At 32.6% G+C, this 25,569-nt stretch overlaps 1 protein-coding gene and 1 long non-coding RNA gene across 2 annotated transcripts; one reads left to right on the top strand and one right to left on the bottom strand.

Annotated features, from left to right (window-relative positions):
- Nucleotides 1–662: 662 nt before the first annotated feature.
- LOC148617817 (uncharacterized) lies at nucleotides 663–9,585 on the bottom strand. Its single transcript, XR_015922538.1, has 3 exons — nucleotides 9,513–9,585; nucleotides 1,883–2,012; nucleotides 663–1,077 (listed from the first exon to the last, which is right to left on the bottom strand). It is a non-coding gene; the product is annotated as an uncharacterized LOC148617817 (long non-coding RNA).
- A 1,971-nt stretch (nucleotides 9,586–11,556) lies between these two features.
- Nucleotides 11,557–21,077, top strand: LOC148617818 (perlucin-like). Its single transcript, XM_088585397.1, has 5 exons — nucleotides 11,557–11,578; nucleotides 13,232–13,332; nucleotides 13,734–13,804; nucleotides 19,909–20,008; nucleotides 20,515–21,077. The coding sequence occupies exons 2-5, from the start codon at nucleotides 13,242–13,244 to the stop codon at nucleotides 20,883–20,885; spliced, it is 633 nt and encodes a 210-aa protein (XP_088441523.1). The 5' UTR covers nucleotides 11,557–11,578; nucleotides 13,232–13,241; the 3' UTR covers nucleotides 20,886–21,077.
- Nucleotides 21,078–25,569: the final 4,492 nt, after the last annotated feature.

Here is a 25,569-nt window from a genome sequence, read left to right on the forward strand (position 1 = left end):
GGACACATGTAAGAAATACACCTGGCAATGTACACATTGTATATATTGTCGTCGTAAAAAATAGTTACATGAACAATTTTCCAAAGTAAAGCATAAACATTAATAATCCAAACAATTGTTGGTATGTGTATAATGAACAATGTACATTACATCAATTGGACATAAATGGTTTAGGCTTTTTTTTCTAAAAAAAAAATTCATCTTTATTGTATCATGTTACAAGACTTGTGTATAAGTAGACACACTGGTAATTTGTTATGTTGTATCTTTTAACCAGGTCATTCGGGGAAATGCCACTTTAAAAAGTATATTTAAAAGTGTATCACGGCTTTTTAAATTTGTCTTTATATATATATATCATTGTTGATATATTATGACGTTCTCCATCTCATGGGTTATTTTGATTATAGCAGTTTTTATATCACTAACCTCGTGCCGACTGAATTGCGCAGATGAAGACAATGCTGACGGGAAGATTACTTTGCTTAAAATTACTTGTATTATGCTATTAAAAAATAAATCTGTTTTAACACATGTTCATTTTTTTATTCACCGAAGCCAAGGTATAAATACATATTAGTTTAAACATATTTATTCAGTCAAATACATTTCTGTTTGAATTTTTACACAATACAAAAATACACACTGGATCAGGAAACAAGTAAAGCTTATATTAATCCATCTCCTTATAAAGTATGGCAATATAATATATATAAACATAGTTTGATGCTCTGTGTACGAATTTACTTAAACGATGAATTGCTAGAAGCTAATGGATAGTGTTGAGGTAGTATGGAATACAGAGGATAAATTTTAACAATATGAAATGAACAAAAAATGTAGAAAAAGAAAAAAATTAGGGAGACAAAACAAAAAGTTAATAAAGAAATTAAATTCAATATTAATCATATAAATAATATTAAATATTTTTTAAAAGAATGTGTGATGTTGAAGTACATATCAAGTGAACCGTTTGTTGTCAATGATATACTTGTGGACTTGTAAGAATAAAAGTTTGTTTTGGTCATCTGAAAGATCAGCAGTGCCGAATAGTAGAGTGTGCTCGTCGAAAGTAATCTGGAAGGGAAGAGACGAAAACGTGTCGAGTCTAAGCTGGGTATAACGATTGCATCTGAGTAAATAATGGGAAGAGGATTTAATATTTCCACATGCGCAATTAAGTGAATCGACCAGGTTGCGAACGAATAGATGTTCACGGAGCGAGGAGCAATTCATACGTAGACGAGCATGTAGAACCTGTCCTTTGCGGCCACCGGCGTAAAAATATGTCGGACGTTTCTTCATGTTCTTAATTACATGTTTTTTTTTTAAAACAGAAGGAGACTCAATGTTACGGATATCAGAAGGAAGGGAGTAGACGGTAAAACATAATCGGCGAAGAACTGAGTTCTTACTCGAGGTTCGGATATGAGATGAGCCTGGCGAGTATTATGATTGTGACGGTTGCTGACAAGATTAGGAACCATATTTTGTAAATATAATGGTGCGGTACCATTAACCGTTTTATGGAATAGTACTGATTTATGCCCTTCACGTCTAGTGGCTAAGCGTTCCTAACCAGTCTCTTTCTGTAAATGCATTATCATCATTTAGTTTTGATTTTGAGAATTTCTCACGTGCATTTACTGTATTCAAGGCATCTGTATATACACTGTTCTATAATACTATTGTTATAAATAAGGATATACTCAACCAATAAATTTTAACACTACAAGTATGTTATGCAGCTGTGAGAAAGGCGGACATGTTGAATATATTAATATTGCAAAAATAATTATGATATTTCCTAGTTTTGAGATGAATCTATAAACGAATAAACGCACTGTTTTCTTAAAGATACGAAACTACTAAAGGTCCTTACCCGGTAATAAAGGGTGCTTCTAAGGTCAAAGGTTTTTTTTCATATTGATTACCGTTATGAAGACTTCTTCCTCTTTAAATATCGCATTACGAATGTATAATTGCTCTGTAATATACCATGCAGAACCATTCTGAAACATTGAAGTATTCAAATGAAAAGCAACTTAGGAAATAATCAATGTTAAGATGTAAGTGTCAGTCTATATTAAAATCAGACAGAAAGTGATTTATGCATGTAAAAAAAAAACCCACCACATTCAATTTCTTTACTTTTTCAGAAACCGTTACTGATCACACAACAAGTCTTAGTTTTTTTCTTTTTGTTGTTGCGCTTTTGAGATTAAAAAAATAAATAGATAGTACATCTAATTAGCATTCTGCAAGAGTTATCATTCTTGATTTTGTTTGCTTTGGTTGGTTTTAGTGGGAGATAAATGTATGATTTTCTCAAAAGTGCAGATCAGTATACATAAAAAATATTGTTATGTGAAAATAAAGCATATGTAGAGAGAAAAAGCATTTGTTCGGTGGGTTTTTCTACAACATGAATCACTTTACCATTGGAAGTGTCTGAATTTTATGTGGACTAGTACTTAAAGTAACACACTCGGTTTAACACCATTTTAGGAAGATTGTCAACGTAGATTTGGTATGCTTGCTGAAACAAATAGTACAAGGTGGAACTTCAGGTAAATATGATGAATAATAAAACAAATGCACGCTCACACCAGACCTCCTGACCTAAGCACTAGAACCACCAGACAAGCATTAATGTTTTAAGTCATACAAAACGTAAATATTCATTTATCTGTTATTTTTACTTAACGGTACAACATTCAATGACAAAAAGACACTTTTCATGGGTTCATGGATTCTCACTAAACTTACAAAGATGGTTGTTTTGTTTCTCTTTTACTGTGGACATCGGAAATCTACCTTGTTTCGTCATTTTAGTCCCATCGCAATTAACCAAATCGTTCAATGATATAAGATTCTGATCAAATCTTAACAGAATTCAATAAAGTTGCTTTGTACCGTGGAAGCGTAAAAGTTGCATGCTATCATCGAGGTTAGTCTTCATCGAATTTGCCTGGAAGGTCAATAGCTCTATAACAAAACATGTTTTATTTTTCTTTTACCTTTTAAAAGGCTATTGTTTTTGATAACATGGTGATACTCAAATAGTTGTTAACAATGTCTCAATGTGTTCCAATCCACATAAATTGATATTTCCATAGAAAAGCGGTGTTCTATACATTTTTCGAAGTATTTAGGTCAATTAAAAGAGATTTGTGGCAAGTGTGATTGATAAATACGATATCCGAAGGATCAAGGTCCAGTGTCCGGAGTAATGTGATGGAACTCTTACTATCAAATCATTGGAATAAGTTTGATAATTTATCAAGTTCAATCTTCAGTTTTACGGTTTCGCTACGTACTACGTTTTTTTTTCACTTCTTGTATTTAAACATCATTTGTTCAATGCTTCTGTAGGTGGACTAGAGTATTCACAAGCCCAAAATCCAGACCTATCTCACCCCATATTACATCATATATGATTAATCGAAATTTGTAGTACTGTAGATTTATAAGCACATGGTTATACCTCTTGTGTCCGGATGCAGCTTCCTATCTTTATATTTTTTGTTTTGACTACTGTTTGTATACAATTTAGTTGTTGATTTAGAATATCTTATGTTGCTGATGGCAGGTGACTACTTGAATTCCAACATAGGCGGTATTTGTATGATTGATACTTTTGTGTTTATTAATAATTTTTAATACTTCTGGAAGTTCTACCTTCCACCAATTGTCTTATTAGAATTAAATGCCAACCAGGGTATTAACATCTTTTTACACATCATTATTTATTGACAAAAGGCTTTAATGTTTTTCCTATTATTGAAATTGCTAGACAAAATAAAAAAAGCAGCTCTTCTGTGATATGATTATATCGCAAGAAACATCAACTGATCACCCTTCTAGAACACCTGATATCATGTAAAGTACGGTTCATGCTATCCGTTTTTATGTGTGTACTTTTTATATATCGTTCCATTTGTCCTTTTGGTATTCCAAGTTTTGTGTTGTACACTGATTTATCTTCGCATGTATCTTCGATATTGCTTCATCTTCTATGGCTGCAGATAATTTGGGCACATTTCAAATCCTGGACAATCTTTCAAGACTAACAAAGGCCTGAAATTGGAGTTGTCGGTGGTCAGTTGTCTGTTAATAACATAGCACCTCCACCCAAAGTTGTGCGTCCAATTCCTCTCTAAAAACCTCTGTAGTCAGCCTATCTAGATTATAGTAACGGTGTTACTTACATTTTCTTAATTCAATTATAGGTATTTGGATCGGGGGCAATAACGTGAGCTATGGAGGCGTCTGGAGATGGGTGACAAGCCTGGATACCTTTACTGTAAATGATTGGCATTATTCTCAACCAGATTGCAGCTTGTGTAATGAACCCTGTCTCAACTGACGATTTCTATCAGGTTATAAATGGAATGATGATGCATGTGTCAGACAATTAAAGTTTATATGTGAAGGTACGTACTCTATGAACATAAGGTAGACCTTTTCATTTATCAATCTTAATAAAGAAATCATGAAAATAAATGTAAGATAAAGGGGTCCTCGATCATTTCGTAAAAGATTAACAGACAAATACAATTCACAATAGTAGATGAATGTGATCTCTGCACGCTGCATTGTACTACATTGTATATGTTAATAAATATGTAATATCAAATTGGCTTTTTGTTATAGGTATGAGGTCTGTCATATTGGTCGTGGCGGTCGTATTGAAATCATATTCTAACTCAAAATGGCGGTATCAAACGAACGGGTTATAATGCCGTATTGGCCCTGTTTTGATCCATACTTGCCCTCTTTTTTTTATATTGGCCCGTATAGATGCCCGGTTTGAATTTTTATTAATTGGTCAGTTTTTAACGTATTTTGGGTAGTTGGTTAATAAAAAACAAATATTATGTTACATGTATCACCATTCAGATTTATATGACTATGTGAATAAAATGTGTATATATATATACATCGTGTACTTTGTTACAGCCGTAGATTAATCCTACGAGGAGGAATCACCCGGCAGCGAAAGCTATATTTTTATATAGCCTAGCTGGCCGAGTGGTCTAGGGCGCTGGACTTTGTGCAGGCGGTGTTGCCATAGATGTCACAGCGGTACGAGTTCGAGTCCCGCGGATGGAACGACCAAAAATTTGCTTCGCAAATATGACAGTTCTAACATCGTTGAGAATTTTTCAGACCCTTCTATATATATATATATATATATACAACGTCTCAGAATGTGACGACTCCATTCGCTACACTGCTCCATCGGATCAAATTGATACAGGGAAGATATGTAAACGTATAGAAAGGTTTGAAAAATTCCCAGCGATGTTAGAACTGTCAAATTTGCGATGCAAATGTTTGGTCGTTCCCTCCGCGGGACTCGAACTCGTACCGCTGTGACATCTATGGCAACACCGCCTGCACTAAGTCCAGCGCCCTAGACCACTCGACCAGCTAGGCTATATAAAAATATAGCTTTCGCTGGCCGGGTCATTCCTCCTCATAGATGTCACAGCGGTACGAGTTCGAGTCCCGCGGAGAGAACGACAAAAAATTTGCATCGCAAATTTGACAGTTCTAACATCGTTGGGAATTTTTCAGGCCTTTCTATACGTTTACATATCTTCCCTGTATCAATTTGATCCGATGGAGCAGTGTAGCGAATAGAGTCGTCACATTCTGAGACGTTGTATAATATTGATTTGTTGTGACATGCATCATTAATTTGATCCTCTACATAATAACATCTAAATGAACTGTCCCGTACTACCATACATCGTGTACTAAGTTACAGCCCTAGATTAATCCTACGAGGAGGAATGACCCGGCCAGCGAAAGCTATATTTTTATATAGCCTAGGTGGCCGATTGGTCTAGGTCGCTGGTCTTAGTGCAGGCGGTGTTGCGATAGATGTCACAGCGGTACGAGTTTGAGTCCCGCGGATGGAACGACAAAAAAAATGCATCGCAAATTTGACAGTTCTAACATCGTTGGGAATTTTTCAGACCTTTCTATACGTTTACATATCTTCCCTGTATCAATTTGGTCCGATGGCTCTAGTGAATAGAGTCGTCACATTCTGAGACGTTTGTATAATATTGATTAGTTGTGACATGCATCATTAGTTTGATCCTCTATCCTACATAATATTTTAAATGTTTTATCGAAGTTATGTTGCTATATGTATTTTATGTCTAATGTTTACCTTTTATGTACCTTTTTATATGTAAATAGCTGTTTGTTTTAATTTCATTATTTTATGAAGAGACTTTGATCTTGCTTTCAATATTTTCCTTACATTAAATGTTCTTGCCGTGATATGGCCCTGGACGCCGAAACGGCATTAAACAACAACAATCAATCAATCATATCCTACATAATAACATCTAAATGAACTGTCCCGTACTACCATGCATCGTGTACTAAGTTACAGCCCTAGATTAATCCTACGAGGAGGAATGACCCGGCCAGCGAAAGCTATATTTTAATATAGCCTAGCTGGCCGAGTGGTCTAGGGTGCTGGACTTCGTGCAGGCGGTGTTGCCATAGATGTCACAGCGGTACGAGTTTGAGTCCCGCGGATGGAACGACCAAAAATTTGCATCGCAAATTTGACAGTTAAAACATCGTTGGGAATTTTTCAGACCTTTATATATATATATATATATATATATATATATATATATATATATATATATATATATATATATATATGCATTACTTACAAATCGTTTAGCACGTACAATATTTTCTTTAAATTTGTAATTGCTTTCCATAGTTATGCTTGCCTAATAATTAATTTATCGTTGATTATATAATATGCATTAATTATCAAATCTGTTTTCTTTAAATATAACGGTTTCATTTATCCTATATAATTTATAAGTAAAGCTTAAGTCAAATTTTGATGAATCTTCGAGTAAAGTAATGGCCAATGTTTTAACAATAAAACATTTTACCTTGCGGGATTATTTCATGTTTAAATCACATGCTTTTGTCCAAAATATACTCATTATTTTATAGATGAAAAATTTTACTTGGTATTTTATAATATATTTCACAATATTAGATAATATTGCGTATGTTCTGATATAAGTTATCATATTTTCTATTTAGCGATGAGATATGTAATTATGTAAGTATATTTGAATATATGTAGAAATAGGTCGAGAATGACTAAAAATAATACATGAATATATAGAAACCCAGGTCTGTAGCCGGATTTTTGGGCTTACGGAGGGGTTCATTGGACAAAAAATATCCGGCCTAAATAGTGGAATTCTAAAAGTGGGGGTCGTCGGAAGCCCACTGAAATTCACTGTCTACAGACGTAAAACCTTACAAAAACCTAACGTTAATGAGAACTCTTTAATTGAACGCGTAATTGAAGTCGGTAATATTTACGCGTCCTCTACTTTTCTAAATGTAGAACGATAGGACCACATAGTCCAAATTTGAAAACAGGAATATCTGGAAAAAATCTGATAGAACTTATCAGTATTAATCAAACATGAATGGGTGATTTAATAATACATTGTAATTACAAATGATCAGATTTCGAATTTATAACGTTTACAACTGCGATCTATTTCGCTAATACGGTGTAGTTACAATGTAAAAACTAATACTATGCCGTAGTTGGAGGTTTATTTGTATCATTATCGAATTTAGTGGTTGTTGGTTTGTGTGAACTTACAACAACAGGTATTATCACTGGATTGACAACAACTGACAACAAGTATTTACATCTATTTCTATTTCATATTTAAATTATATTGATATGGACAGATTAGACGTAGTTATCAATGCATCGGTGCTGTAATATTGTGTTGAATTCAGTTTATCGTATCCAAAAATGATTCATTCAATTCTTATCATTTGACATATTTCTCTCATTTTATTTTTATTTAATTAGTAGAAATAGATGGAAAATTGAAATTGCACAATTATCAATAAAAGCAGTGATGTAATGCATCGTGGCCTACACAGTTAGCTAAAAGATGCGTTTCATCGTCTGTTCAACAGAAGTGTAAATTCTGATTATCGTATGAGATTAGCGCTTTTTGATGATATGTACAGAAGATGTCATTTTAGTTATTTAAACTGTATGTCAACTTAACTCTGTATATGAATATAAAATCAGTACTTCTTTAAGATTCAATACACGCTGCATTTTTACATAATTACTACTCTCTGAGACAATAACAGTTTACAGTTTCCTTTTCATTGTTATTGCAAATTACATTCTTATAGGCATATGAAACTTGAAACTGATAAATGTTTGTTGACGTCGGATTTTTGTCTATGAAAATTGTTTACACCACAAACTTCCTGTTTGCATCATTACATTTGTTGGCGTCATTGACTATCAATGCTCATTTTTATAAACCAAAGATATGTGTTATTTTAAATTCGTCTTGATTAGTTAAAATTGACCACCACTTATGATTTAAATCAGCAAAACAGTTTAAAGGGAATTAATAACAATGATGAAATTCAATTGAAGCATAAAGTTTTGTGACGTCATAACTGACGACTAATTTTACAATAACGATATTTTGTGAAATTGACTTCTACAAATTTACTTGCGAATTTTATTGACATTTTTAAATGTCCAAATGATATTCGTGATTGTTAAAATATTTTTATTGAGCTTAAAAAAAAATTCATAGTCACTTTTTGTAGTCACAGTAGAATAAAAATTTCGAATTTCACAAACTGTCTGAATCAAACACAAATAAAAAAAGAGATTAAATATTGCCGACAGCCAGATTTTCCGAAATTGTGACCAGCTAAAGGTTCTTGCAAGGCACCGATAGGGCTGTCCGGTGATAGAATAAAAATCTTGTGACATAAGATTTCTTGTACATTTGGAATTTTTACTTCACCAGAAATGTGTAATTATTGAGTTTAATATATGCGAAACCTTGAACTTAACTTCAAGAAAATTTACATTATTATGGCAATTCAAATAAAATATCAAAAATAAAAATATGTAGGCTGTTTAAATGAATCACATTTTGCATGATTCTTAGCTGGAGTGCTACTTAATTTCCTTGATAACATGTGCCACCTGTTGAATAAAAGTTAACAAACGGAGAAAAAAGCTATGATATGTTAACAAATTTAAACCAAAAGATCATTAAGGAAGATGTTCAATGTTTTTGCATGCCTCCCTCTCTTAATTTTAACCATGCATATTTGGTTACATACACATGGTCAATGTTTAAAAATGTCGTCGTGTATTTAAAACTTTAGTCTGTATTTTTCCACGAATTCTATTATATCTATGACATTGTGAAAGAAGATTTTATTTTAAAGTGTCAAGGTAGATAATTTTCTGATGCACCTTTAATAACACCAGTTTCTAACACTCAGGTTAGTCATTATTGTAAGTAAAACTTTTAGTTGATATGAAAATCAAACTTGCAACTTAAATAACGAGAACTATAAGCATATAAAAACAAATTTAAATTTCCGATATAAAAATTTGTATCAATTGTCATAGTTAAATTAAATTTGTCAAATACCTTACAAGTTTGCCGGATTTCTTCATGACATGCCCTTTTAAACACATACTAAATTTACTTCCTTTGACATGATATATTTCTTGTGTATTGAATATAATGGATTGTGTATTCGGTTATAAAGGGCTTTATCAAAAATAAATTAGGTATAAATATAGCAAGGCGAGGAACAATAAAGTAGATATCATGGAGATAAAATCTAAGCATCCTGCTGCCTTTCCGAAATAAAAACGATTTCATGTCGATCCGTCCTCCAGTAGATTCGTCCCAGTAGATCCGTACCCAAGTTGATTCATCCCCTTTTCAAAAGTCAATCCGTCTCCAATCATAATCTCGATGAATTATTCATTAGGAATTCGTACAACTAAAATATTAAACATGAATATTGTAAATAAATCATCTTATCCTTTTCTACATGTATTTTCTTTAATTTTACCATTTAAAAACCGATAGATTAAAATTCATAAAATAATATCATATTATATTATTAGTATATGACCTAATTGAGTAACTACCACTTCATACAGAGGTCATGATGTAGTCACTGACCACGAAAGCTGGGTGCCTTATCATTTTACCTCTTTATTATTATTATTATTATTATTATTATTATTATTATTATTATTATTATTATTATTATTATTATTTGCGACTTATTGTTTCTGTTTTCTTTTATTATTATCATTCTTATCTTATCCATTAAGTTGGTCGGAGACTTCTTGTTATTTGTTTAATATGTTTCCGATTTTTTTAAAACTTCTCCTGCCATAAGACCTATCTTTCTCATGAACTATTCCTCTTACGATACATAACTGTGAAAAAGAAAGTTCAATGGCTGCCATACCGAAAGTACAAAATTTCTGCGTGGAAAACTTTGAACTTCAAGATCTCGAAAACTTATGATAAGAATTTAATTAAAGAATCTCGGTTTGCTATTTCAATTTAAGGATCTAAATACATTCTCGAAAATTCAAAGTTTCCGATTTCGATCATTGATATCTAGGTTTTTTAGGCCGCCCTCGATGAATCCAATACAATTAAATTCACAATTATAATTATGTACCCGCCGCCATTCCCATAATTGCCACCAACACTGTCAAGAACTTATAGTATAGTTACATTAGGCCATCCCGATTAAGTGAATGAGGTTCAATTGACAATTGGAACTCTGTATTGAAGGTCGTTAAAATTATCACCAACGCGTTTAAATACTGAGGTTTGTCTCAATGAAAAGATACGGAAACGGAGGGCGGCTTCTACTCGTTCGCGGATTTATGTTTATCATCATGATTTTTAACGGTGAACTTGTCTTCATGATTTTTCGGAAGTACTTCGAATCTTGTTCCCCCGACATCCTTTCCAAACAGGTGAATATGTCAACATTTAGGACATTGCAATATCTTGGAAACCTTGGCAGCTAGCAATAAGAACGATTTGGTTGGTAAATATTGAAAATCTCTATATTTTTTTTTTTAAATATGAATTGATATGTAATAATATTCTGCCATAGTTGCATAAAAACGAAAATTTTGGCTGATTTTTTCGGATGCTTTTCCTTTCGTAAAAATAAAAAAAAATATCTTTAATAAAGATAAGTCTATATACCGACCAGGCTAGCGAGATAATACACATATTTTGGATTCTCAAAGATACTTGCCATTCAAAATAAAGTAGCCAAATGGAAACAGTGTGAAATTAATCAGATTTTTATTTAACTTGGTATTTAGACGGGTTTGTATGCTCAATACATTATTTTAATTATTTGACTATTGTGGGACGTGAGGCTACTTGTGTGACTTGTTTGCAAGCATAATTTATTCTTCTTCTGTACGTAAAGTTGTCCTTATGATATCTCTGGCAGGGTTAAATCGATTAAAACCAAATATATCAAAATGGCTACCGAAACTACCCCCCCCCCCAAAAAAAAAAATATCTAAAAAGGGAGGTTTTTAATTCAAAGAAAATTCCTCAAATAGGTGAAGTCACAAGCGTAAGAAATGTTGTAAGAAAACCACTATTTTTTTTACAAAACAGAGCATTGTTCGATTTCCTTTAAATTGGATTCAACGGTAAGCATGACACTGTAAAATCATTTTTTTTTTTTGCATTTTGCCGGTTTTTGGCGACTTTATTAATGTATTTGCATCCTAACACAGCATCATTTGATGTTTTGTCCGTTATATTCCGCTTGTCAGACCTTGAACTTGTTGAGACGAATTTCCATAACCCATCTAATTAATCATGCTAATTAATCAAGGCGGTGCTATGTGTAGCTGTGCATAAATTCAGAAGAAGGCTGGCAATAAAAAGGGTCAAAAGAAAAGTCAAACATTACAAGCATTATTTTGGAAGAAAAACGGAAAAAAAAATGTTGCCTGCCTGCCGAAATGGCGATCCGAATTTTGAAATGCTTTATTTTGGATGAAACTTGGTTTTTAGGGTGAAAATAATATGCCGTTAATTTGAGGTTTCAAGGCAAGTAGGCACGGCTAGTCAATTGCCACGCGTGTCGCGAAACGTCAAGTTTAATTATTTACAGCTGTTTTATTTGGGCAGAACAGGTCATCAAACTGATTACTTTCTTTCAAGAGATATCCTTATACACCTTTTCTTTGTTCCGATTGAATCGGATTTTGTAAAATGCATTTGATACAAATTATAACACTTCTTAATAATAACTTTAGTTGAAGGTCCACATTGAAGGTTAAACATTTGTACAACGCGCTGTTAAAATTAAAAACATTTTTTTTAACTTTTAGTAATGCTTTAAGTGTACTTTACTCCGTGAAGTCAGCCTAATATCTTGACCTATATTTCGAAATCAACGATAAAGGAAAACTATTGACCATACTTTACGTGATGACTTTTCATTCAGAATTATCAACGTTCCTTTCGGGTGTTTCTAGAAAAGCAGAGGACGCTTACCCTACCGGTGCACCTGGTCCATGCTCCCAGTTTTTAGTGGAGTCCGAGTTTCTCATGTGCTTTTGTTACTTTGTATGTTTGATTTTAGTTACTTTATAATCTTTGTTGTGTTTGTCTGTTTTCCATGTCTGGTGTTGGTCCCTGGATTACATTCTTTTGATTACCGCTATAACCTTGGTTCCCTTGATCACTCTTTCAACTATGGCAACATCCCTTCAGCACCTGCGTATGAAGTGTTCAAATCACAACTCATACGTTATGCCAGAGCTTGACGAAACTACACAGACTTTTTGTATCGCGCTAGCATTATTACAATTAGGCTTTTGAAACAGGGTTATGTTGATACAGTATTAAAGTCATCAGTACAGAAGTTTTATGGTCGTCAACATAAACTCGTGGATCGTGTATCCATCTGCGCCATGAAAACTGATTTGTTCAACGTGTCATAGTTTTCCTTTCCTCTTCGATCTACCCCGGACTTGACTCTTTATGAGCATCTCGGCGGGTTCTTACAGAAAGCAGAGGACGCTTACCCTACCGGTGCACCTAGTGCATGCACCCAGTGTTTAGTGAAGTCCGTGTTGCTCATTTATGCTTTTGTTACTTTGCATGTTTGATTTTAGTTACTTTATGTTCTTTGTTGTGCATGTCTGCTTTCTATGTTGGTCTTTGTCCCTGAATTACATTCTTTTGATTACCACTATAACCTTTGTTCCCTTGATTATTCTAGTATACTTTAATGTAAGACACAAAATCTTTAAAATATTCATAAATAATAATGTATAATTTTCTTCTAGGAATTTGTTGATGTTTGTGCGAAAGATTCATATTGCGGGTCTTCTTATTTCACTTGTTGGTAACACGTGTCAAACATATTGTAGGTGTGGACTAAATAACGGTAATATTATTTGTTGATCAATTATTGTTTTGCGTCTGTCGGTGTGTTTGTAGACGTCCCCGTACCTTAGTTACACTTCAAAACAGAGTTACAAACGACATAAAATGGAAATATCTTTATATTTTCAGTTTGATACCGTCAATACGTTTTTAGACTCATTCAACATTGCTGTTCTATTTCACGTCAACAGAATTTAATTTTCTAATTGGCAACCACTAATCATAGTTCATTTCTTGTGCACAGCATATTGTCAGAAAAGCTGTCCATTACAGTTTCTTTCCGTTCTCATTTCTAAAATGATAAGATCACAGAACAGATTTATACTGTATATTATTTAGAATAAAAGATAGCTTTCCAAATGATCAATCTACCACATTGTCCATCCAAACATATTTTTTCAGAAAACTGCATAGTCTTTAACAAAAAGAGGTACTTTTTCAGCACGGATTTGAAAAACTACTCTGACGCAAAGGTTTGTGTATAAAATGCAAACAGAAAATAGAGCTATCTAGAATTACCTCGAGTGTAGTCCATATTATTGTCAATAAAATAGTGGATGTAGGTATAACAATATCAACTCGGCGGGTGTTTCTAGAATAGCAGAGGACGCTTACCCTACCGGCGCACCTGGTCCATACTCCCAGATTTTAGTGAAGTCCGAGTTGCTCATTGCTTTTTTTATTTTGTATATATGATTTTAGTTACTTTATGTTCTTTGTTGTGTATGTCTGTTTTTCATGTGTGGTCTTTGTCTCTGGATTACATTCTTTTGATTACCGCTATAACCTTGGTTCCCTTCATTACTCTTACATATTAGTGGTCATTAGCTCCCCATGATTAATGGTGTTTTCTATTGAGTTCATGACAATATCGTTGCAATTTCTTTGTTATTTACGTAATTCAATTTTTTTTTTCAATATGGAGGACTTGCATATTTAAGCAAAATAGCGAATACAGAATCTCTGTTATAACACCAACTAAAACTAAAAAGATAATAGTGTTAAAATACCCAAAATGATATACAAAACACATAGATCTGGCAAATTTTTATGTGCTGCACAAGTGCTTCAAGGAGCAACTTCTCATGGGAAGCATTAGAATCAATAACAGATAAAACAAACAAAATCAAAAGATATCGAAGTGAGAAATTCAAACCATGACGTCTGAGTCGTTTAATGTTTTTTTAATGTGCAATACTGCATTTTTTTAGGGGGAGTGGGGTATAAATATCTATCTTATGAGTCTTACTTATGGGCTCATAAATTATCTCTTTGCACGTAAGTTCTCCATCAGTGACATTCACAAAGTGTCGTTTGAGTACAAAAAAACCCAATCAGTAAAACTTCTTTTTGTATCCTTATTGAAGAATTTGATACAAACATTTTTTGACGCTTGGCAATTGTGTATTCGTGTAAAAGGGGAAATCGAGGTTGAAAAAAGTCAAGCTTTTACATGTAGATAACAAAGAGCGAATGTAAAAAAACCATTTTATTTATACGTGCGGTATATATGTAACTATAAATTGTGATGATGGCCTTTTAGGACTTAATTTCCACAATAATCCATTTTTTTAATCATATCAAGAAATTTTGTACAATATCTTGTAGTTGGCTTGCAAAAAACATGACGATTTTTGAGTTGTCGATTCTTAAACGATTAAATTATTTTTGTAATAATCTGTCAAACTAATATCGTCGTTAGATTATCTAATGTGCTATTGTATATTTGTATTTTATATTTATGATGACGTGTTTTTTTTAAATATCTTTTATTGTATCCCCAAAAACTGAAAACTGTTTTTTTATTCTTTATACCAGTCGCGCATACAGAGATTTACAAAAAAAAGAGGGGGTCCTAGCCCGGCACCAACTATTCAAAAAAAATCTTTTGGTGACAACTTGTCGTTGTTTAATTTGATTTCATTTATTTATTAAATTGTTTAGTTTTATGGTCGTCATCATGAACTCGTGGATCGTTACGGGGTATTCATCTTCATCATTAAAACCGATTTGTGCATAGTGTCATAGTTTTCCTTGAAGTTCCTCTTTCGTCTACCCTGGATTGACTGTTCATGAGCAATTCGGAGGGAATTTCTAGAAAAGCAACGACACATTATTGACCAGCATATCTTGACTGTGGACAAGCGCATGAAATCTTTTGAAGAATTTAAGTAGTTTCATAAGGCCTTTACCATCTCCCGTTAATGGAAGGTAGAAATGAGCTGAAACAACGAACACGTATAAACATGACTAAAATACATCTATTTCGCTCCATGGAATACAAGCTTACGCCATATAGATAAAGTGAGATTTCCACTTTAAGAACAGTGGTAGATACTGAAAGCTTATCGGTCACTACAACTCCATTGGATTGGATTTAGTACTAAAAATGCAAAATTCGATACAGTGCAATACCTAAAAATGACTTGGGATGCAATTTGGGCTCTAATATCTGTATTCATGAAAACAAGATACAAAGAATAGACAATAAATTAAAAATCGTATCCTTTACCAATAAATCTTTAAATGGCAGTCGGATTTTGTTTGAAAGAATGTGCTTGAAGATTATATTTCCGTAAAAATATAGTATGCAATATTATTTTTATTAAGAACTTGGAAGTCCTTTTACATCTTTATCAAAGGTTTGTAACAGTGAAATAAACATGGTGCATAAACTTTTCTGTCAAGACTATTGCGTTTGTCAAAATATAATTACGAGCAAAACGGACCAAATGTGAAAAGTAAATACCAGAGAAGGGGAATTCATGAATATATACATTTAGGAAAGGGAAGTTAACTGTAAGGAAATCAAAATCATATATTTTGTTATTAATTTTGATATGAAGATTGCAAATTTCTAGCATAATATCTTAATCTATAAAAGGTATTCCGGTACTTTTATCGTTACACTTTGTCTTCTTAATTTTTTTTTGGGAAGATAGAGGGAACAAAGGTTCTAGCGGAAATCAAAGGAATGTAATACAGGGACAAAACCCAGACATAGAAAAAGATACACACACAACAAAGTACATAAAATAACCTTAATAATACATACAAAGTAACAAAAGTAAACGAGCAACTCCACTCAAAACTGGGAGCACGGACCAGATGCACCGGTAAGTTTAGCGTCCTCTGCTCTTCTAGAAACACCCTCCAAGTTCATGAAGACGACCATAAAACGTCTGTACTGATGTCTTTAGTCTTGAAGCAAAATAACTGTTGGTCCAGAAACCTAATTGTAACTACCCCCCCCCCCAAAAAAAAAAAAAAAAAAAAAAAAAAATTGGGTAGTTACAGCAAGCTCTGGCATAACTTATATGTATGACCTTTTGATTTGTTTAATGTGACTTTAAACATAACGTATAAAATACACATATATTAGTTCTCGTGTTACGTGGCGTGACAAGATATTGTGAAATTAAACAATTTTTACATACAATAATCTCTTAGAATGGGGATTTAGTACCACAGTTTCATTGCATCTTTATATGGCCCTTCCATTTATGTGAAACCACCTTCAGATACCACTGAAGTGCAATTATTGTCCACGAAATTTTCCGGATGGCTCCATTTGTCTTGATTTAAGGGATATATGAAGCATTTTATCTTTCATCATAAATACCGCACACATCTAATATATTTGTAATATTAATAAGAATGAATTTATTTGTAGAAAACAATTTAGTCTCACGTCATTGGGAATTTATGTTCTATGTCATCTTAGTACAATTCATTTTGTTTTGTTTAGTCCTTGCTGTCACGTTAATTGCCTAACTCATTATGGGATAATGTTATTCAATATCGATGCTTTTTTTTTCTTATTCGTTGCAACAATACTTTAAGCTCAAATTTCAAAACAAATAATGCACTGGCAAGCCGTAAATCAATACATCTTTACGTTTACATTTCTACTTTAGGTAACTCCTTTTATTACTTCTTTTGTAAATTTTATCGCCAACAATAAAATATTTAATATGTTCATCTATAACGATTATATGTAAAGGTTCTTTTTATAACAGGTTTGGAATTTTTGTGAGAAAGATGCATGCCGTAGCATTTCTTATTGCTATCATTTTTGTTGGGTATTCATATCAAACGTTTTGTAGATGTGGACAAAATGACGGTAATATTTTTTATTTTTTTATCACTGTTTCTTTCATTTATCGCTCAGACAATTTAAATTTGTAACATTGCAATCTCCATTCTATCACTCGTAATTATGCCCTGACTCAGGAAGATAAAGATTATACCAAAATCAAAGTAAATTATGCCCCGAAACCTACAGAGATGTCCGACTTGTTCAATGAAATTGACCAGTACATTTCCCACAGCATATATGTTATGTCATATCAAGCATAAAATTCGCAGCCTCTTTAAGCTCCTGTGTTCAGCCTCGGTTTTTTGTGGGGTTCGTGGTTGCTGGTCCTGTGTGTACTCTTTGTAAGATTGTGTTTTATGGCGTAATCTTTATCAGCTGAAATCACGAAAATCAGGCATTAATTGGTAATCAAATGAAAATTATCCAAAGAAAAGTAAAAACAAAACTCACTACAAAAAAAAAATAACAATGTAACTTGTTCATAGAAACTTAAATAAATGAGTAACTCGGGCTCTACTAAAATCTGGGAGCAAGGACGACCAGGTGTACCGCTAGGATAGGCGTCGTCTGTTTTTTTCTAGCAACACTCGACGAGTACCTCATAACTTTTAATCTTCGAATGTCCTTTGCAAAGTAGCTTTCAAGACGACATAATTTTTTTTCTTCTTAGGACATGCCTAATCCATTTCCACATTTTAAAGACTAGCATCGTAGCTTTAGCCTCCACATAGCATTACTTTAGTTTGTCGTTGTAGAATATTAAATTGTGTCTGTTTTTGTACACCAATTACAAAAGAAAACACTTAAGCTTTCACACGAATAATGAAAACATTGAAACATTTTCAGCAAAAATAAACAAATAATAATAATAATAATAATAATTGCATAGGATCTTTAATTTCTGCTGCAAAAGTTTAGTTCCAGTGTCCATAACAATTTTTGAGTCAAACTCCAATTGCATATCACAGTCAATTGATAATTTAAAAAAGCTTTTTGATTTGCAAATTATGGCGTTAAATATGAACATAGACCTTGTAAACATAACTACCCAGATTGACTTTCGTAAGGAAACGCATTTTCTTCGGTACTATTTACCACAGTCGATTGAAACAGAAACAAATCCCAAATGCACACCGAACTGTCCAAATGTTTAAATACCAAGAAAATTTCCTCCTTCCTCATAACAAACAAAAAAGCGGAATAAAAGCTCAAGTTACAATCTATTTTAGGAGATTTATATCGTAGAGTTAGAATCTTAATTGTCATACTACAACATTGTTAATTGGAACTTATATAGTCTTTTCAGTCCTAATTGCTCATTTGCTTTTGTTACCTTGTATGTATGATTTTAGTTCTTTGTTGTGTATGTCTGTTTTCCATGTCTGGTCTTTGTGCCTGGATTGCATTCTTTTGATAACCGCTATAACCGTGGTTTCCTTGATTACACTTTCAGACGTATTTTATCAGTAGCGATTTGAAAAATTACTCTGACGCAAAGGTATTTGTAAACAAAAATGGTGTAGTATTTGCATAACACTGCTATTTTTTAAGCTTCTTATATTTAATTTTCAATAGAACAGTGGATGGTGGTTTAAGCAGTTTTTCGTCATATGTGGACATTGTCTGTAAATATATATAATAAATATAAAGGTTTATTTGTCATCATTGTTGCTATTAAAATTATGAAATATTTGAATTCAACTGTTGCTTTCCGCGTTTTACCAAATTTGAAAAGCAAATTAATTTTCTATGTTTTCACAACTAATTAATTTTGGAATTTGATAATATTAAGACTTATTCTCATGTGTAATGTTCACATATTGTTTTACATTTTATGTATATATTTGGTTATTTATTTATTTTTTGTGGTTAACTCGGCGGGTGATTCTATAAAAGCAGAGGACGCTTACCTTACTGGTGCACCTGGTCCATCCTCCCAGTTTTTAGTGGAGTCCGAGTTGCTTATTTGCTTTTATTACTTTGTAATTATGCTTTTAGTTACTTTATGTTCTTTGTTGTGTATGTCTGTTTTCCATGTGTAGTCTTTGTCCCTTAATTACATTATTTTGATTATCGCTAAAACATTGGTTCCCGTAAGATCTATTTCACTTATTTTGGTTATTTTACATCTTGCGTTGTGAAATGAGCTTGGCCATCATTGAAGACTGTGAAGTGACCTTTAGAAGTTTATTTCGTTGCTTAGCTTTTGGTGAATTACTGTCTCATTGACAATCATACAACATCTCTCATTTTAATATTGTAGAGTTTGTTGAAACCTTTCAAGAGGAATAGTTAGTACTTACACAACTTCGAAATTTTCAAATATGTTTGTGTTAAAGTACATGATTGGAGAGACACCAACTATTAATAGTTAAATAATTGCAAACTGACAGGTTGATTCAAGAACATCGTAACGTCTTAAATTCCACATGATATGTTTAAACCCGTATAACAATGTTTTATTCAATATGTTTTCAGTTGATTTGCGAATTGAATTCTGGTATGCTTGCTGAACCAAAAACTAGAAATGATATAATATTTCTGAGAGAATTGTTTAAAGCGATTTCCATCGCTCAATGTAAGCTCTTTTTAATGAATGCAACTTAGTTCTATATTTATTATCTTTGGTTCGATTTTCGCATAACAGAAACCACTCTGCTTTGCGGTTTATGTTAAGAGTAAATCAAACCACATTCTTTATACAAGATAATGTATACAGATATTAGTAAACATTCTTCTAATTTAATATTTTGGCAAAAACTTGATAAATTCATATTTATTCCAATACACATGCCTTTTCTCAGACAGCATTATTTTACTGATAAAAGCAGTCAGCTTAGAAGAAGCGTGGTTTAAAGTTCATGATCTTGTTTATCGATCAGGTGATAACAAAATAGTGTATGCAAAACTTGTAGTTAATAGTGACAAATGGCTTCTTATTTATCTTCATCAACCAAATTACTGTCGGGAAAGTCACTTTGAATAGACATGTTTTTGATACTTTGTACTTAGTTAGATCTATACAAGTACTTTGCGGATACCTATAAAATATTTGCCGATTGATAATCTTCTGTTATGTTCAAGATGAACAATTTGAAACAAGTGGTGGCTATAACTCTGGAATATGGATCGGAGGAATTTATGTTGATGGTAGTTGGACATGGACAACAAGCCGCGAAAAAATCGGTACAGCTGACTGGTACACCGGTGAACCAAATGATCGAGAAGGACAGGAATATTGTATTCAATTAAGAGCTCCTCAGAACTTTAAATGGAACGATTTGAGATGTGAAACACCATTACAATTTATATGCGAAGGTATGAATAAGAAAACAAAAACAGCAAGATCTACAACGTATGTCACCAGGCACGTGATTTTAGCCGCAATTTTTTCTTTGGAAGCGATTAAAAGTAATCATTTCTGCTTTATTCATCAATTAAGTATATATCTGTGAACACAGAAACATTAATTCTTAGCAGAGCTAATGATGACGTATTTGTAAAGTTAATGTTGAATATGAAGGGAAATCACGTTACTTTACTTGCGACGTACGTTTGTTAAGACCCTGCCTGATACACTGCGTGTGTTAGTCAGGATTGAAATCAAGAGTGTTATATATATTACTCCAATAAAATATCTTAATTTTTTTATTTTGATTTCACACAGCTGTGATACGCACTTTTTCACATTTCCGACTCCGAATATAAAATTGATTGAGTAAGTGGTTCGTATGGTATACTACAGTGCAAACAGTCGGTATTTTTTTTTTGGAAATAACAGTAATGAACAATGTAGTATTCAAATTTTTTTTGACAAATACTAGCAAATAAATCATCTCAACTGATAATCTTGATTTAGTTAATCAATATTGTGAGCGTCCTCATTTTATCCTACGCCTAAATATTTTTTTTTTCGAATACCGGCTCCAACAAAAATATTTTTTGTTCATGGATATTGTTAAACGGTATTAATCGACATATCCTTCCTGTCAACCATTGAACTCTTGACTTCACGACCAAACTGTTCACGTACAATCGTATCGATAAATAAAGTTTGAAATGCACATTGGTGGGGTAATATGTATTATTTTTTTTAGAACGCATCTATTCATTATCATGTATTGTGTTTTTGAATTTGTTTGTATGTATGTATGTTTTCTTTTTGGTTGATCGCATTAAAATCATGTTAAGATTCATATAGTATGCACGATCTAAAACAGTTCTTTATTACTTCATTGAAAACCCTTTTCAAATTGCTTTACCTTCTGGCGTAGTGTGTATAGCTGTAATTATGCTTCAATGCTTTTATAAACTTTTGTATACTTTTTATTTGCGTATGCTTGCTACTTGCTTATACTTTATATTCGCGTATTATTTTTATTTGCATATATTTATTTTTTTATTTGTACTTACTTTTAATTTAGATCTCATCAGAACGATAATTCATTATAAAAAATTTAAACAGCAGCTTAAGTTTTAGGAATTAGACCATCATTTTCTCTATAAAGTTATTCCAGCATTTATTTACTTTATTTCATTTTATTTTATTATTATTTGTTTTATTATTCATATTAGTTTAATCTATTTTTCTTATTTGTTCTTGAATTATACTGACTTTAATTTAATAGTGTAATGCCAAACTTGTACATTGTAGACGACACCATGTACTCTGATGTGTATATTGTGTGTTGTGGTACGATCATAAGTAATTTGGGTTAATTATGTATTTTTTTAAAAATAAATTAAAGTCAATTCATATTTTGATCAGCACTTTTAATTGAAAAAGAAACGATAATACTTCAATTAAGTTAAATATTTCTTTAGTAAAAAATTAGTTTCTTTTATCGTAGCAGTCATAAATGTGTGAATTTATAATGCATTGCATTGAATGTTGTTCAAGAAGGGAATTGTGAGTATACTTATCGATTTCGTACCAACCAAAAATATATCAGACCTCGGCATTGGTATCGGTGATTCATGGTACAGCGAAAAATATCGAATATCCTGTCTACTAGCAGATCCGTATTCAGAAGACATTTGTCTCCATTTAAATCAACCAAAATAAGAACACTTTTTTTTCAATCTAGGTATTTTTTATCTTAAAAATGTAACCTTAGACTGATAGTGTGGCCTAACATATCCATAACAAATTTACTATTAAACGCGTATTCCTTAACTCAACATATTGTATAGCGGATCATTTTCTCGGGTACCATATTTTGCGATTTCCTTGTAGAATAGAGAGGTCAAATTTCCTTCGTTTTATTTTCTCATCTTCGGGTTAGGTTAAATGGAAGTTATATATAAAATGTCTGGACTTCAGTTTGGTGAGCTATTATTATCTCAATTTCCAAAACCTAGCAAATATACCGAAGATTACAACCTGGTAAAAATTTCTCGCTATACGATATGTTCTCTTCCCGTATATGTTTTGAGTCTTTTATTGTCTTTATACAGACAGCGTTGTATTTATCAAATCCGAATACAAAAATATAAATTCAACAAATACAGGTAACTCAACACTTAATCGATATTTCACATTAAAAATATTCATTTCAACATGTTTTGCAGGTACACGGTGTGTAACGGGAACTTGACCTGATATTTAACTGATGATTTATATTCAGGGGAGATTATTCTCTGAACTACATAACAATCAATATAGATAAAGTGAGCCGACAAATCATTTACATGGATTATCGAATTAACGAATTGCAAAATATTAAAATTCGAAGTTTAGATTATTGACGTTTTTACAATTGATTTTGATTTTGTGTTTGTTTGGTTAATTAATATAATTTTATACATCCATATGCCATAATAAAAGTTGATCATCTATGTGTTTCATTTATTTAACGCCGTCAATGCATATTTTTAACTCACTTGAATAACACTTTTCGCAATACTCTTTACAACAATGCGTTCAAAAAGTTACTACAAGTTCAAATTTTCATTGTAAATGACCAGGACAAATAGGGGCTGAAAAGTTTAAACCATTGTGTAGCTAGTCCTTCCTTTATTTGTCTACCCCGGACTTGACTTTTTATGAGCAACACGGCGGATGTTTCTAGAAAAGCAGAGGACGCTTACCCTACCGGTGCACCTGGTCCATGCTCCCAGTTTTTAGTGGAGTCCGAGTTGCTCATTTACTTTTGTTACTTTGTATGTATGATTTTAGTTACTTTATGTTCTTTGTTGTGTATGTCCGTTTTCCATGTCTGGTCATTGTCCCCGGATTACATTCTTTTGATTACCGCTATAACCTTGGTTCCCTTGATTACTCTTGTTAAATAAAGCTTCCTAATTATTTTAAAAAAAATACTTGAATAAGTAATACCGAACATTTACATCATTTCCTTTTCTGCTAACTAACAGCATTCATGGAGGCTAATTACTCTCACGTGTAAACATTGTTCATATACTTTTGTAGTAAATTAAAAGTATGATTTTGAAGAACACAGTGGGAACAAATTGTGCTCCTCTTCTTGTTTACCTGTTCCTTCACTCTTATGAGATGAGGACAACTTTATACCTGATCTGATCCGAAAGAAAGAATATCGTTTGGCTAGATCCTTTAATCTCAGTTTCCGCTATATAGATTACGTATTATCTTTAAACAATCCTCATTTCCGGGTTTTGATACATCGCATCTACCCAAAAGAACTTGAGGTAAAGGATACTACAGACACTGTGAAGTCAGCCTCATATCTTGATCTACACTTCAAAATCAGTGGTAAAGGAAAACTATTGACCTACACTTTACAGCAAACGTGATGACTTTTCATTCAGAATTGTCAACTTTCTTTTCATCTGTACTAACATCCTTTCATCACTTGCATATTGAGTTTTCATATCCAAACTCATACGTTTTGCCAGAGATTGCAGAATTTACGCAGACTTTTTGTATCGTGCTAGTATCCTAATAAATAGGTTTCTGCAACTGAGTTATGTTGCTGCAAGATTGAAGTCATCACTACAGAAGTTTTATGGTCGTTATCATGAACTTGTGGATCGTTATGGTGTATCCATCTGCGTCATGAAAACTGATTTTTTCAACGTGTCATAGTTTTCCTTTCCTCGCTTGTCTAACCTGGACTTGAATTTTTATTTCCAACTCGGCGGGTGTTTCTAGAAAAGTAGAGGACGCTTACCTTACCGGTGCACCTGGTCCATGCTCCAAGTTTTTAGTGGAGTTTCTTATTTGCTTTTGTTACTTTGTATCTATGATTTTAGTTACTTCATGTTCTTTGTTGTGTATGTCTGTTTTCCATGTCTGGTCTTCGTCCCTGGATTACATTCTTTTGATTACCGCTATGACCTTGGTTCCCTTGATTATTCTTTTGATATACTGTACTCGTGCTTCAAGAAATAACATCTAATCAATAGCATTATAATCAAATATGCAGGAAGATCATAATCCATCACTTAGTTGTATACCAGAACCAAAGAACATCACAGAAGTATATTTATTACCCCGATCTTCATGTCGATATAGACAAAAGAGAAAACTATATTGCGATCTGTCCATTCTCATGTTGATCGAATAAGGTTCGAGTGTTTTCTATTTTTCTTATAATTCTTTTATTATTTTGGTTTTTTATGTCCTTTGTTGTGTATATCTGGTCCTTCTCCATGGATTATATATTTTTTTTTATTTCCGCTAGAATCATGGCTTACTTGATAACATTTTTATGTTGTGCCTTTTGTTTTGTTTACTATTATTCTCCTGGCGGTTCCGGCATTGTATTTTCCCAATTTCACCTTGTATTTTCGGTAAAACCTTTATTCCAAAAAGGCATTACTACTCAATTTTTTGGGTAGATATCTGACAGATTCAGTTTCCCCCTTGAATGGTTAATCTGTCCCTCGGATATCGAACTACCTTGGTTTACAATTCAATACGAAACTTTTGAAATACAAAAAAAAAAAGTTAATTGAACTAATCTCATTGCAAAGAATGAAATTATGTTATCATTCCATTTTCTTCGAATATAACGTTAACAACGTGGTCAGTTGGAGTGATACGAAAGGTCGAGTACTCTTTTGGTATTTATAGTACATTTTTTTCTTTCCTCATTTTGGTTTCGCTCAAATCTTCTTTTTATTCATCTATCTTTCACAAATAGTTTATTTTTGCCT

This window comes from Perna viridis, chromosome 5 (assembly GCF_037379345.1).
Source record: "Perna viridis isolate PV_CMFRI_1.1 ecotype Kerala chromosome 5, ASM3737934v1, whole genome shotgun sequence".
NCBI lineage: Eukaryota > Metazoa > Mollusca > Bivalvia > Mytilida > Mytilidae > Perna > Perna viridis.

Coding starts and splice junctions, on each gene's coding strand:
- LOC148617818 (XM_088585397.1), top strand. CDS start 13,242: ATGTTTGTGCGAAAGATTCATATTGCGGGTCTTCTTATTTCACTTGTT. Junction 13,333..13,733: donor TAGGTGTGGACTAAATAACG/GTAATATTATTT, acceptor ATATTTTTTCAG/AAAACTGCATAGTCTTTAAC. Junction 13,805..19,908: donor AAAACTACTCTGACGCAAAG/GTTTGTGTATAA, acceptor ATATGTTTTCAG/TTGATTTGCGAATTGAATTC.